The 12,996-nt window shown below is 35.4% G+C and overlaps 1 protein-coding gene across 2 annotated transcripts in view; it reads right to left on the bottom strand.

The window, feature by feature from the left end:
* The window catches only part of CCDC178 (coiled-coil domain containing 178), a 422,000-nt gene that overhangs the window by 287,165 nt on the left and 121,839 nt on the right, over positions 1–12,996 (bottom strand). For both annotated transcript variants that reach the window (XM_077753827.1, XM_077753826.1), the window contains one exon: positions 1,741–1,924. In XM_077753827.1, coding sequence (XP_077609953.1) covers positions 1,741–1,924 — 184 coding nt within the window. The remainder of the gene's footprint in view (positions 1–1,740; positions 1,925–12,996) is intronic.

The following is a 12,996-nucleotide window of genomic DNA, read 5'->3' as shown; positions in this document are numbered from 1 at the left end:
TCCTAAGTTTAGAAAGCTCAAGAGAAAGTTTTCACTGAATAAAGTGCTAGTGCAAGGCTTGAACACAGAATACAGATTCTATATTTTACAGATAATTATATGATAGTAAGTGTTTGATAAGTAAAAGCCAAAGATGGGAGAAGTGTGAGGTGTGATGGACAAAAGTAGCCTGTTAAAGTGGTCCCTTACAGGGGTGCCTGGGTGGCTCAGCTGGTTAAGTGATCAACTTTGGCTCAGGTCATAGTCTCAGTTCATTGGTTTGATCCCTGTGTCGAGCTCTGTGCTGACAGCTCAGAGAATGGAGTCTCCTTCAGATTCTGTGTCTCCCTCTCTCTCTGACCCTCCCTCACTCACACTCTGGGTGTGTCTCTCTCTCAAAAATTAAAAAAAAAAAACACACATATTTCACTTAGCACAATACCCTCCAGTTCCATCCACATTGCTGCAAAGGGCAGGATTTCATTCTTTCTCATTGCCAAGTAGCATTCCATTGTATATATAAACCACACCTTCTTTATCCATTCATCAGTTGATGGACATTTAGGCTCTTTTCAGTTTGGTTATTGTTGAAAGTTCTGCTATAAACATTGGGGCACATTATGCTAAGTGAAATAAGTCAGTCAGAGAAAGACAAATAACCTAAGTATTCATATGTTGAAACTTAAGAAACTTAACAGAAGACCATGGAGAAGGGAAGGGGAAAAATTGTTTCAAACAGAGAGAGGGGCAAACCATAAGAGACTCTTTTTTATTTGTTTATATATAGTTTATTTATTTTTGAGAGAGAGAGATAGAGCATGATTGGGGGAGGGGCAGAGAGAGAGGGAGACACAGAATCTGAAATAGGCTCCAGGCTCTGAGCTCTCAGCACAGAGCCTGATACGGGGCTCGAAACCCACGAACCATGAGATCTGACCTGAGCCGAAGTTAGACTGAGCCACCCAGGTTCCCCTAAGAGACTCTTAACTACAGAGAAAAAAACTGAGGGTTGATGGTGTGGAGGAGAGGGTAAAATCGGTGAAGGGCATTGAGGAGGGCACTTGTTAGGACGAATACTCGGTGCTATAAGTAAGCACTGAATCACGGGAATCTATGCCCAAACCAAGAGCACACTATATACACTGTATGTTAACCAACTTGGCAATATATTATCTTAAAAATAATAAACAACCAAACAAACAAACATAAAGTGGTCCCTTTATGTGGCAAAATGGAGTTGGCTTTGCTAGTGTCTATGCCATGGAGTGGCAGACAGGGAGGGGCTATTCATCGTATTTCTCACTTAGGAATAGATCTGAGGCCTATGAGCAATTCTTTCCACGGCACTGTGGTCTACTCATTAGTGGTGCTCAGGAATTAAGTAACTGGCTGGCTTCCCTTTTCTAATATTACGCAGGGTGCAAGGGCACTTTCCAGCATCTCTTTTTCCAACCATAGGCAAGAACTCTTATACGTTATATTGCAGGATGAGTTTAAACCAAGCACCACTTTTCTGGTGACCCAGGTAGTTTAAGGTCAGTAAGAGGAAAAAGCAGACATAAGCGTTGATCAGCTACACTGAGCCTCATTCCTTTTATTCATTCTGGGCCTCTAAAGACAAATGATTTTATTCACATTTATCAGAAGGAGGTATTATTTTTAAAAGACTAGCATAGTTTAAATTAAAATCAAATTATAACCAATAAATTCTAGTTACTTCTATTTTTTTTTTACAACTTCTAAGAACAAAAATATACAAACCTTGAATTTTCTTCTCACTTCTGCTATTTTTTGCTCTAATTCCTCTGTTTTAAATCTGGTTAGGTAGAAAACAGCACCAAGGTGATAAGCTTCCCTGTATAGTCGTTTAAGGAATTCATCATTTTTTGACCTTAGTTTCATCAAAGATTGGACTTCAGATTCAAACTCAGATTTTTTCCTTATACTGTAAAAAACAAAGCAAAAAGATTGATATGATTATTCCAACAGAGTATATATTAAGGGAAATACATTTAATAGTAGTAAAAAAGGAAGAGTCATATTTTATGTTGTCAAAAATATAAAATAACCAGATAATTAACTAAAACTTGAATATAAAAATTATGACCCCAAATTTCATTTATTTCTTGCTTTTCCTGTTGGCTACTCTTAATTGTCAGGCTGTGCTCAATCCCAGAAGGATAAGCGAATCAATAAGAAAGGTGGGTACTTCAAACGCTCAGTTTTTAGAACATTCATCCCTTCCTTATACAACAATCCACCCTTTCTGATCCTATATAAATTATTATTAACAATAGTCAAGTATGAGAAAAATCTAGTTCATGAAAAAGACAAATAGAAAAAAAACCCCAAAACTAAACAAAGTATTCAAAAAGAAAAAAAGAAAACCAATAGCTGAAGAAAAAGAGTTAACAGAGGAAAAAAAGTATGACATTAATATCACNGCGAATCAATAAGAAAGGTGGGTACTTCAAACGCTCAGTTTTTAGAACATTCATCCCTTCCTTATACAACAATCCACCCTTTCTGATCCTATATAAATTATTATTAACAATAGTCATGTATGAGAAAAATCTAGTTCATGAAAAAGACAAATAGAAAAAAAACCCCAAAACTAAACAAAGTATTCAAAAAGAAAAAAAGAAAACCAATAGCTGAAGAGTTAACAGAGGAAAAAAAGTATGACATTAATATCATTTTAAGATTGGATACCACCTTTTCCCAGATACATACACTGAGGCACACAATGTAAAAAGCATATATTCACAAATGAAGGTAACCAAGAAACTAGCTGAAGGTATACCGCCAGATGTGCTACCTGGGCAAGGTTTACTGAATCAACAAGGGTTTGTGGGAGTTGTATTTTTTTTGTGAAAGAACCAACTTACCACTGAAGACTACAGGTTTATAGAAAGCTAGGAACTATGGCACTGGGAAGAAAAGACCCAGAGTCTGAGAACTAACCAATAGGTAAAGAAGAATTTTTTTTTAAGTGAAACAAATGAAAATAGAAACAAAACATACAAAAAGCAGTTCTAAAAGGGAAATTGATAATAATAAATGCCTCTGTTAAGAAAAGGACCAAATGCCTCTATTATCTAACCACCTAACCTTACATCTCAAAGACCTAGAAAGTAAGAACAAACTAAACCCAAAGTTAGGAGAAGAGAAGCAATAACAACAATCAGAGCAGAAACAAGTGCGATAAGCCAACAACTATAGAAGAGATCAACAACAAAACAGCATGGTTTTTAAAATATATATAAATGAAACCAACAAAAATGTACATGAAAAAAGAAAGAGAAAACTCACATAAATAAAATCCAAAATAAAAAGGGCCACCTTACAACTGATAACATAGAAATACAAATGATTAAAGAAAGTACTATGAACAATCATATGCCCACAAATTGGATGCCCTAGAAGAAATACATTCCTAGAAACACACAATTTACCAAGACAGAATCATGAATAAATAGACAACTTGAACAGACCAACAGTGAATAGGAAAACTGAACTAGTAATCAAAAGATCCTAATTAAAAAAAAGACGCAACCTGATAGATTAATCGGTGAATTCTACCAAACATTTAAAGAGTAACTAATGCAAATTGTTCTCAAACTTGTCGGAGGCCATCTCCGGCAGGTCCAGGGGTCCCTGGAGGATGGACGGTGTCGGCGAGGGAGGGGTGAGAGAGCCCCGAGATTCTTTCTGATCACCAGGCAGGCATCTCCGCTCTGACTGGGGCTCAACTTTATTTTATCATTAAGTGTTTGGGGGACGGCACAGAAGTGTGGCATTTGCCTTAGACAATGGTTTCTGATAACAGACTTCTTTGATATATAAGAATTTCCTGGAACACAGATTTGTAGAAGACTCATGCCTCACTTTTACGAAAGTGATTGAGGTAGGGGATTTAGATGCTCTTCTTAAGAGGAAGGCAGGCAGGCATCCAGACAAAGTTTTTAGCATAAAAAGGGTGAAGTTACTTCTTTGTTGGCAGGGGTCAATAGCTTGTTTGTTTAAGGTGGAAGTATCAAAATAGGTCTTACACCTTTGCTCTCATAATCACAAAAGAAGAAGTTCCTCAATAGGTTCCTTCACAGGGAGCAATTAGCATATACAAGGCCAGAAAATGCTCCAAGCAGAAACAAATGGGTGAGGGTGGATATCTGCCCTTAACTCTAAATTAGGCTCTTTGTCTCAGGGCTATAGACTCAAGCCCCCTTTATTATGTAAGTCTTGTATCTGCAAGGCCCTTAGGAAGAGCCTTTTTACAATCATCCACAGAGCTTTTATCTAAAATCTCTTTTGTAAAGGCAGGAATATGCTTTTCCTTTGGAATATTGGTCTGATGTGGAATATTGTGAGGCCTGGTCAATACCAGCAGCCTCATTTCCAGCATGAGCCAGTAGTAGCAGAAAGAGATACCAGTTTTTGTTTCTCATGAAAGGAGCTGTGCAAACACTGCCATTTCCTTGCTGTGACTGCCATCCAGAGAGGCCGGTGCAGCTCCCGGCACAAACTCTTCCAAAAAATGAGGTCAGTATTTACCTTGATACCAAAGCCAGATAAGGTCATTCCAAGAAAAGGAAATTACAGACCAATATCCTTGATCAATGTAGATCAAACATCTTCAACAAAATCCTACCAATCTGAATTCAACAACAAATTAAAAGGATCATATATCATAATCAAACGGGCTTTATCCCCAGGATGTTAGGATGGTTCAAATATGTAAATCAATAAATGTGATACACCACTTTAGTACAATTAAGGACAAAAATATGATAATTTTAATAGATGCAGAAAAAGTATTTGACAAAATTCAACATCTATTCATAATAAAAACTCTCAAAAATTGTATATTAAGGGAATGTACTTCAACATAATAAAGGTCATGTATATATAACAAGTCCACAGTTAACATCATACTCAGTGTAAAAAGCTGAAAGTTTTTTCTTCTAACATCATGAAAAAGCCAAAGGTACTCTTTCTTACCACATCTGTTCAACACAGTACAGGAAGTCAAGGAGTATTTAGGCCAGAAAAAGAAGGAAAAGGTATCCAAATCAGAAAAGAATAGCTAAAGTTTTCTGTTTGCAGATGACATATTATATACAGAGAATGCTAAAACCTCCACCAAAAAGGTTTACTGATTTACTGATTTACTGATTTATAATTTACTGATACATAAATTCAGTAAAGCTGCAGAAAAGAAACTCAATATACAAAAATCTGTTGCATTTCTATATACTAACAATGAACTATATGAAAAATATAAAACAATCTTATTTATAATAGCATCAAAAATAATAAAATATGGAGAAATAAATTTAATCAAGGATGTGGAAGGAAGATCTATACATTGACACTAAACAAAAGACATGGATGAAAGAGATTAACAAACAAAAAAACTTTGACAAGGATGCCAACAACATACAATGGAGAATCATTTCTTCAATAAACGGTATTGGGGAAACTGGATAGCCACATGTAAGAGAATGAAACTGGACCTCTATCTTACACCACTTACAAAAATTAAATTGAAAAGAATTAAGGAATCAAATGCAAAAACTAAAACTACAAAACTCTCAGAACAAAAACAGGGAAAACTCTCCTTGACACTGGTCTTGGCAATTACTTTTTGCATATAACACGAAAAGCACAGGAAAAACAAAGCAAAAAATTAATAAGTGGAACAACATTGAATTAAAAAGCTTCTGCACAGGAAAAAAAATCAACAAATTGAAAAGGCAACCTACTTAATGAGAGAAAAGAGATTTCAAATCATATGTGGTAAGACATTAATATTCCAAATATATAAGGAACTATATTATATAGCTCAGTAGGGAAAATCTAAATAACTCAGTTTAAAAATGGTAAAAGACCTGAACAGACATTTTTCCAAAGACATAAAAATGGCAACTATGTGAAAAAGGTGTTTAACATTACTAATCACCAAGGAAATGCAATTCAAAAGCATAATGAGGTATCACCTCTCATCAGTTAGGATGACTTTTCTCAAAAAGACAGAAAATGCTCTCAAGGATGTGGAGAATGGGAATTCTAGTATTCTGCTGGTGGGAATGTAAACTGGTATACCCATTATGGAACACAGTCTGGAGTTTCTTCAAAAAATTAAAAATAAAGCTGCCATGATCCAACATTCACTTCTGCATATAGAGTTGAAGAATCCTGTCATTTGCAACAAGATGGATGGACAAACAGGACAGTATGTCCAGTGATATAAGCCAGACAGAGAAAGACAAATGCTATATAATCTCACTTACATGTAGAATCTGAAACAATAAACAACAACACAAATAAATTCATAAAAACAGAGTGAAATAGTGGTTAACAAGGGCTGACACGTGACGGAAATGAGAGACACAGTGATCAAGGTGTGTGTAAGCCTTCAGTTATAAGTAATCTCTGAGGACCTACTGTTTACTGTGGCAACTACAGTTAAAACTACTGTATTGCTTACTTGAAATGCGCTAAGTGTACAGACCTTAAGCATATTCACCACAAGAGAATAACACAGTAACTATATAAGGTGATTGATGGGTGATAATTATATCACCAAGTACATGTATGTCAAACCATCAAAATTTATGCCTCAAATATATACAATTATGTCAAATATATTCCAATAAAGCTGAAAAAGTTTTAAAATATAGAAAAGAAGGGGCGCCTGGGTGGCTGAATCAGTTGAGTGTTCAAATTCTGCTAGGGTCATAATCTCAGTTTATGAGTTCAAGCCACGCATCAGGCTCTCTGCTCTCAGTGCAGAGCTGCTTCAGATCCTCTGTGCCCCTCTCTCTCTTCCCCTACTCCACTCATACATTGTCTCTCAAAAATAAATAAACAAAAAAAAAAAGAGAGGAAGTGCATATAACAAAATTATATCTGAAAAATTTCCAGTACTAAAAGCCAACCTGATCATTAAAAGGAAAAGTCCTATATGATGTTAAACTAGATATATTACACAGAGAGAAGTACAGACACACCCAGACATGGAATTGTAAAGTTTCAGTATTCTGAAATAGGAAGAGAAAATTCTTAAATTCTCCATGAGATTACCTACATGAAGTGATACCCAAATGGCATCAGATATATTATCAAGCAAAACTAAACAAATAACTGATACATTTAGAGATCTAACGTACAAAATGATGACTAGAGTAAAATACGGTATCAAACACTGGGGGTTTGCCTTTTCAGGTGCTCTCACTTCACACACACACACACACACACACACACACACACAACTATGTGAGAAGATGGAATGTTAATTAGCTTGACTCTAGTAATCATTTCACTATGTATATCAAATCATCATGAGGTTAAACCTTAAGTATATATAATTTTTAAAAAACTAAATAAAAGAAAACATTAAGTACCTTTAAATTAAAACATGGCTTTGGATCTAGAATAGAATACTTTGAGAAAATTCTGATATGAATAGATTGAATAGAAAACAGAATGTGGGTTTATGGGAACAGGAATGTTCACTTTAATTAAGATTTGGTATAAAAAATAGAAGGGTAGAGCTGAGATTCAGGGCTCTATTTTATCTTGAGTTTGCTACGATGAACAATATTATGTACAGAGAAATAGTAATAGTTCATGGGAAAGAGGAGATAATTGTAGCTGGAAAGCCCCTGAGTGTGTAAAAGTAAAGAGCATCTGCTTGGAAAGTGTGTGGGTGATGGGCACTCCTCTATAATAGCTGTTTCCATTATTATGTTTTAATACAGGAATATGGTACATAAAGACAGATGCAACTAGGCTGGCAAGAAAAAAGGTAATTCTCATTTGACTGCATCTTTGTTCTCTATTAATTATTTGAAAAGATTATTAGCTTTAAAATGAGAATAGGGAGGGCACTTGTGATAAACTCTGGGTGATGTAGCTAAGTAATGAATCATTAGATTCTACTTCTGAAACCAATATTACACTGTATGGTAACTAACTAGAATTTAAATAACAACTTTAAATGGATGAACAAATGAATGGATGGATGAATGGATGGATGGATGGATGGATGGATGGATGAATGAATGAGTGAATGAGTGAATGAATGAATGAGGGTGATGTGAGTAATAGGAGTGAAGAGCATGAGAAGATGGAATAATGAGTCAGAAAAACTGGACACTCTCTGAGGGCCTCTGACAACAACCCCTTGTAAAGTCCTTTGAGTGTCTCACAGTATTTCACATGTTCATACATTTTTTTTATAAAGTTTGTGAAAATAATATATTTTAACCAAAATTTATTAAGACTACTTTCTTTTTCTAGTATAATTTATGCTTTGTCAAGTGGCATTGAATTGGTTGTGGGAATTCTGTATTCATAAGCTTGTATTCCTTTTTCATAAAGAGATCTCACATTCTATAAAATTTAGGGCCTACCCAAACAGGACTCACCCATTGTGAGATTAATCAACACAGCTGTGTTTTACTATAGTCACATGCAGCTGTTTGGCTCTTGCTTCAGTTCAATGATAGGGCTTTTCAAGTCACAGAAATAAAATTTGAAGGAGATTTAAATGAAGACTGATTTTTGGTCAGACATAACTAAGATCTGTAAGAATGAAGGAATGACAAGAAGGTAGGATATACACATCTACTAGGAATAATAGATTAATCATCTTAAAGTATCAAATAATGGAGTCGGGGTACTAGTAGAGTAAGTAAGCTGGAAAGAGAGGTGTCAGCTCTGAGAAACTAGATTTTTAAAAGTGAGAAGGAGGTGACTCTATGACTGGAAAGGTAAAATGTAAGGGTAAAACTATAAGAGAAGGTGGTTGGTATGAGATGGAAGAACAGACTGTTGGGAATGTGGAAGTCTAAAAATTGAGAACCCAAGTTCTTGTGCATACTGAACACAGACCAAATTCAGGTCTGATTGCCTCTCCAGAGAGAGAGAGAGAGAGAGAGAGAAACAGAAATGGGAAGAGTAATTTATTTGTGAAATTTTAATTCCTTACAAATATGTCTAAAGTAGGCTAAAATACTGGTGAATAATTCATTTTGAATGGTACATATACCTTTTTCTCTTTCAATAGATGAAAAAATAAAATCAAAATGAAATACTTTAAGAATATTCACTGAAAAGTGTACTGTTAAATGCTGAAAAAATCATATTCTATACTCCTGTGAAGTAACACAAATTAATAGGCTGGTAAGATACAGCCAAGCAAGTATGAAAGACACCGTACCCTGTGGATTCATTCTAAGTATTCCAGGCTATTTAACAACTTCAATAATATTCTAATTGCTATCTCCATAAATAAATCACTACCCTGTTAACTCTTGATAAACACATTTCATAAAATATACCAGTAAATCTTTATGGTGTTCAATAGCTTTTTTGCTCATTTCCCTCGATTATCAACCCCATCTTTGGATCACTGCAGTTACAATGGCACTGTCTTGCTTGAGGTACAGTAGAACATTAGGAGTAGATATTCTGAATATTTTACAGAGCTTGAATGTAAGAAAATGTCTATACAAAAATTCATACCACACAGTCAACTCCAAGCAAACGAAATACAAATTAATCAATTTCAAATCATCTTAAATAAGTTCATTTTCCTTGATTTAGGTTCCTGAAGCCTGCTTATCACTTGAATAAGTAATCAAGTGAAGTTGCTTGCTCAAGTCAAATGTCTCAAATGTAAAGGATTTTTTACATTTCTAAAGGAAGCTGGCCTATCTGAAAGGCAAAATTACTAATTATACACTGTATTACAAGGTAAACAATTATGTGTCATTATCATCACCAAAAGGTCTTGCAAATATTTGTATGCGCAAATATTTGTATGTGCAGAGTCATGAACAAAGTCTGTTAAAAAATATGGCCTCTATCTTTCAATGTTACCAGTTTTAAAATGAACCATATATGAACAATAGATCAATACTGAATTAATTATGTAACTTATTCAGAGTGTAACAGCTGGAAATGACATCAAATAGATAGTATTCTAATGGAATCCTAGAATATATGTATCATCCAAATTTGAAAATTTTTGATGAGGATACATACAAAGATGTATGAATGTCAATGATTTGTTTTAAAAGTTTTTATTATTATTTTTAGACATAAGGAAAAAAGAAGCTGAGATTAAGGGGAAGGTGATTTGGGTAAATGGAACAATAAAAAGAAAAACTAAAGACTAAGAAGAACAGAGCTCTTTTGAGAAAGCAAGACGTATAGTCAAATATAGATGGAGAATTAAATAAAGTAATAAACTTTTGATATATTTTTTAAGTAGTAAATGTAATGTCCATAGTATACTGTAACATGCCAGAGATAGGAATCAAGATTTGGAGGTAAAAAGGGGCGCCTGGGTGGCTCAGTCAGTTAAGCGTCCAACTTCAGCTCAGGTCATGATCTCATGGTTTGTGGGTCTGAGCCCCCCTCGGGCTCTGTGCTGACAGCTAGCTCAGAGCCTGGAGCCTGCTTCAGGTTTTGTGTCCCTCCCTCTCTCTGACCCTTCCCTGCTTGCTCTCTCTCTCTCTCTTTCTCTCACTCTCTCTCAGAAATAAATAAAAGAAAACATTAAAAAATTAAAAAAAAAAAAAGACTTGGAGGTAAAAAGACAGTATTCTGAGAAAGAACACCGATTTTGGATTCAGATAGACCTACATTCAAATCCTGATTGTTCTTAATGTAATGGGGGGGGGCACATTCATACACTATTTACTTATATGTAAAATTTGCTTAATAATACTTACCATTAACGTTGTTACCAAGATTAAGCTTAAATAAACTGAGAATATATACATTGTACTTATATATGTTGCACAATATATACAAATGATTTAATAAATAGTTTTTTGTTAATTAAAAAGTATGGAACAGTATGGATCTTCATTACAGTGACATCTGGTTTAATGAAATGGAAGACAATGAGAAAAAAAGGTAAATAACCATTAATATTGCTTTCGAGCAAAATGAGGTATCACAAGTGACAGCAGAACAAACATATACCAGAGTAAATAGGAGCAGAGAGATACTGAAGCAAAGAAAAAAATAAGGATAATAAATTTTTATATTCAGCTTTCATTAGTTCATTATGTGGTTTATTTAACACCACTGAGAAAAACACAAGCACAGAGACACACACAAGCACACACAATGCCTAAAGCAAGGAACATAGCTGAGAGGAAACACAAAAAAACAAACCAACAGTAACTGTACATAGTGTGACAAATCCTGGGAGAAAAGTGTCTGAAATCAGAAAGGGTCAGTTAAATGGATACTTATGAGCATTGACTGAGTAACAAGTGCTACCTTAGGTGACTGGGATATACAGATGAATTAAAACTAAGCTCATGATTTATATTCTCATGAAAGAAGAAACACACACACACACACACACACACACACCTCTGTGCAATCATAAGAACAATAATAAACAGAATAATAATAAATCATAAGTACTTAATACCACCGTGTTTTGTGGACAGGGGAAAATAAGTTACAAAAAGGTATAAGGGGAGAGTTTATGTCTGAGCTATTGTATGAATGATCAATTAATCTTATTTTTTAAAAAACCAGAAAAAGAGAAAGAGGAAGGGAAGGAAAAGGAAGAGAATTTCAATCAGAGGAAAACTAGAGACAAAGATTAAAACTTAAAACATGTGGGAGCCATACAGTGACCACAAGAAAGCGTGGTTAGGGATGCGGGGATGTGCCTGCACACGGGGCTCCCTGCCTGGGCAAGGCATGCCTGCAAACAGGATGCTCTGCCAGGAGGCCTGCACACAATATCCAAGTTTAATGGTCCGCTCGCAAACGAGGGAACATGCCCTCCTTAGAAGTAAGGAGAAGGCTGGAATTGTGAGCAGGCCTCTTAGTAAACATGTTGTGGTCGCTTACTCCGTTTGCTCCCCCCTGTCCTTGAAGTGTGTTTGGCTACTTGCCCTTAATTGGTAAAGGAATGCATCTTGTAGATTTCAGTATGTATCCAGTTACCGGGATATAAAATAAACCGCAAGAGGGGCTTGTGTAGAATTGTTCCTCCAGCCGGAGTTGTGTCTGTGTCTGCCTTTTGTGTGTGTCTTGTCCTCTGTGTCATTTCGTCCGCAACAAAACATATGAGTTTGGATATATTAGCATTTTCAAAAGATACAACGTTGAGTCAGGGGGAACAGGAGTGGTGCAAGATGAGTCTGAAGTAGTACAGATAACATTAAAGTGTTTAATCTATCAGTTTGGGAGCCAAAACTTTATCCTATAGTTGGTAGGTAGACTCAAACTTTTTTAAGATGTAAACTCATCCTTCACAGATAATCTGCACCAGTAATGCTGTTTATGATGGATCTGAAGGCTCAAATTTGGAGTAAGGTAGACCAGTTGGAAGCCCATTTTAATATTCCAATTAAGGGACAATTAGAGCATGATTTATGTCATTGGTAATTAAAACAGACAGAAAGGAAAGACCATTTAAAAGACAGACTTAAGGGCACCTGGGTGGCTCAGTCGGTTAAGCATTCAACTTCCACTTTACTTTTTCATTACTGAATCATCTTCAAAAATTTTATATACTCCTATATTTTCTCATTTTAAGAATACATTTTTGGGGTACCTGAGTGGCTCAGTCAGTTGAGATCCAACTTCAGCTCAGGTCATGATCTCACCGTTCATGGGTCTGAGCTCCATATCAAGCTCTGTGCTGACAGCTTGGAGCCTGGAGCCTGCTTCAGATTCTGTGTCTCCCTCTCTCTCTGCCCCTCCCCCACTTACACTCTTTCTCTCTTGCTCTTTCTCAAAAATAAGTAAAACATTAAAAATATTTTTTTTCAAAACATACTATAAATCTACAGTATCAAGACAATGGGGTATTAGTGAAAAGATAGACAAAAATATCAATGTACCAGAATAAAGAGCCCAGAAATAGAGTCAAATGATGTTTGACAAAGAAGCAAAGGTAATACAGTGGAGCAAAAATCATCTTTTCAACAAATGGTGTTGGAGCAACTGGACATCCACATACAAAAAAAA

This window comes from Crocuta crocuta, unplaced genomic scaffold (assembly GCF_008692635.1).
Source record: "Crocuta crocuta isolate KB4526 unplaced genomic scaffold, BGI_CrCroc_1.0 scaffold231, whole genome shotgun sequence".
Taxonomy (NCBI): domain Eukaryota; kingdom Metazoa; phylum Chordata; class Mammalia; order Carnivora; family Hyaenidae; genus Crocuta; species Crocuta crocuta.
The sequence above is the reverse complement of the archived record's forward strand: the minus strand, read 5'-3'. Positions and strand labels throughout refer to the sequence as shown.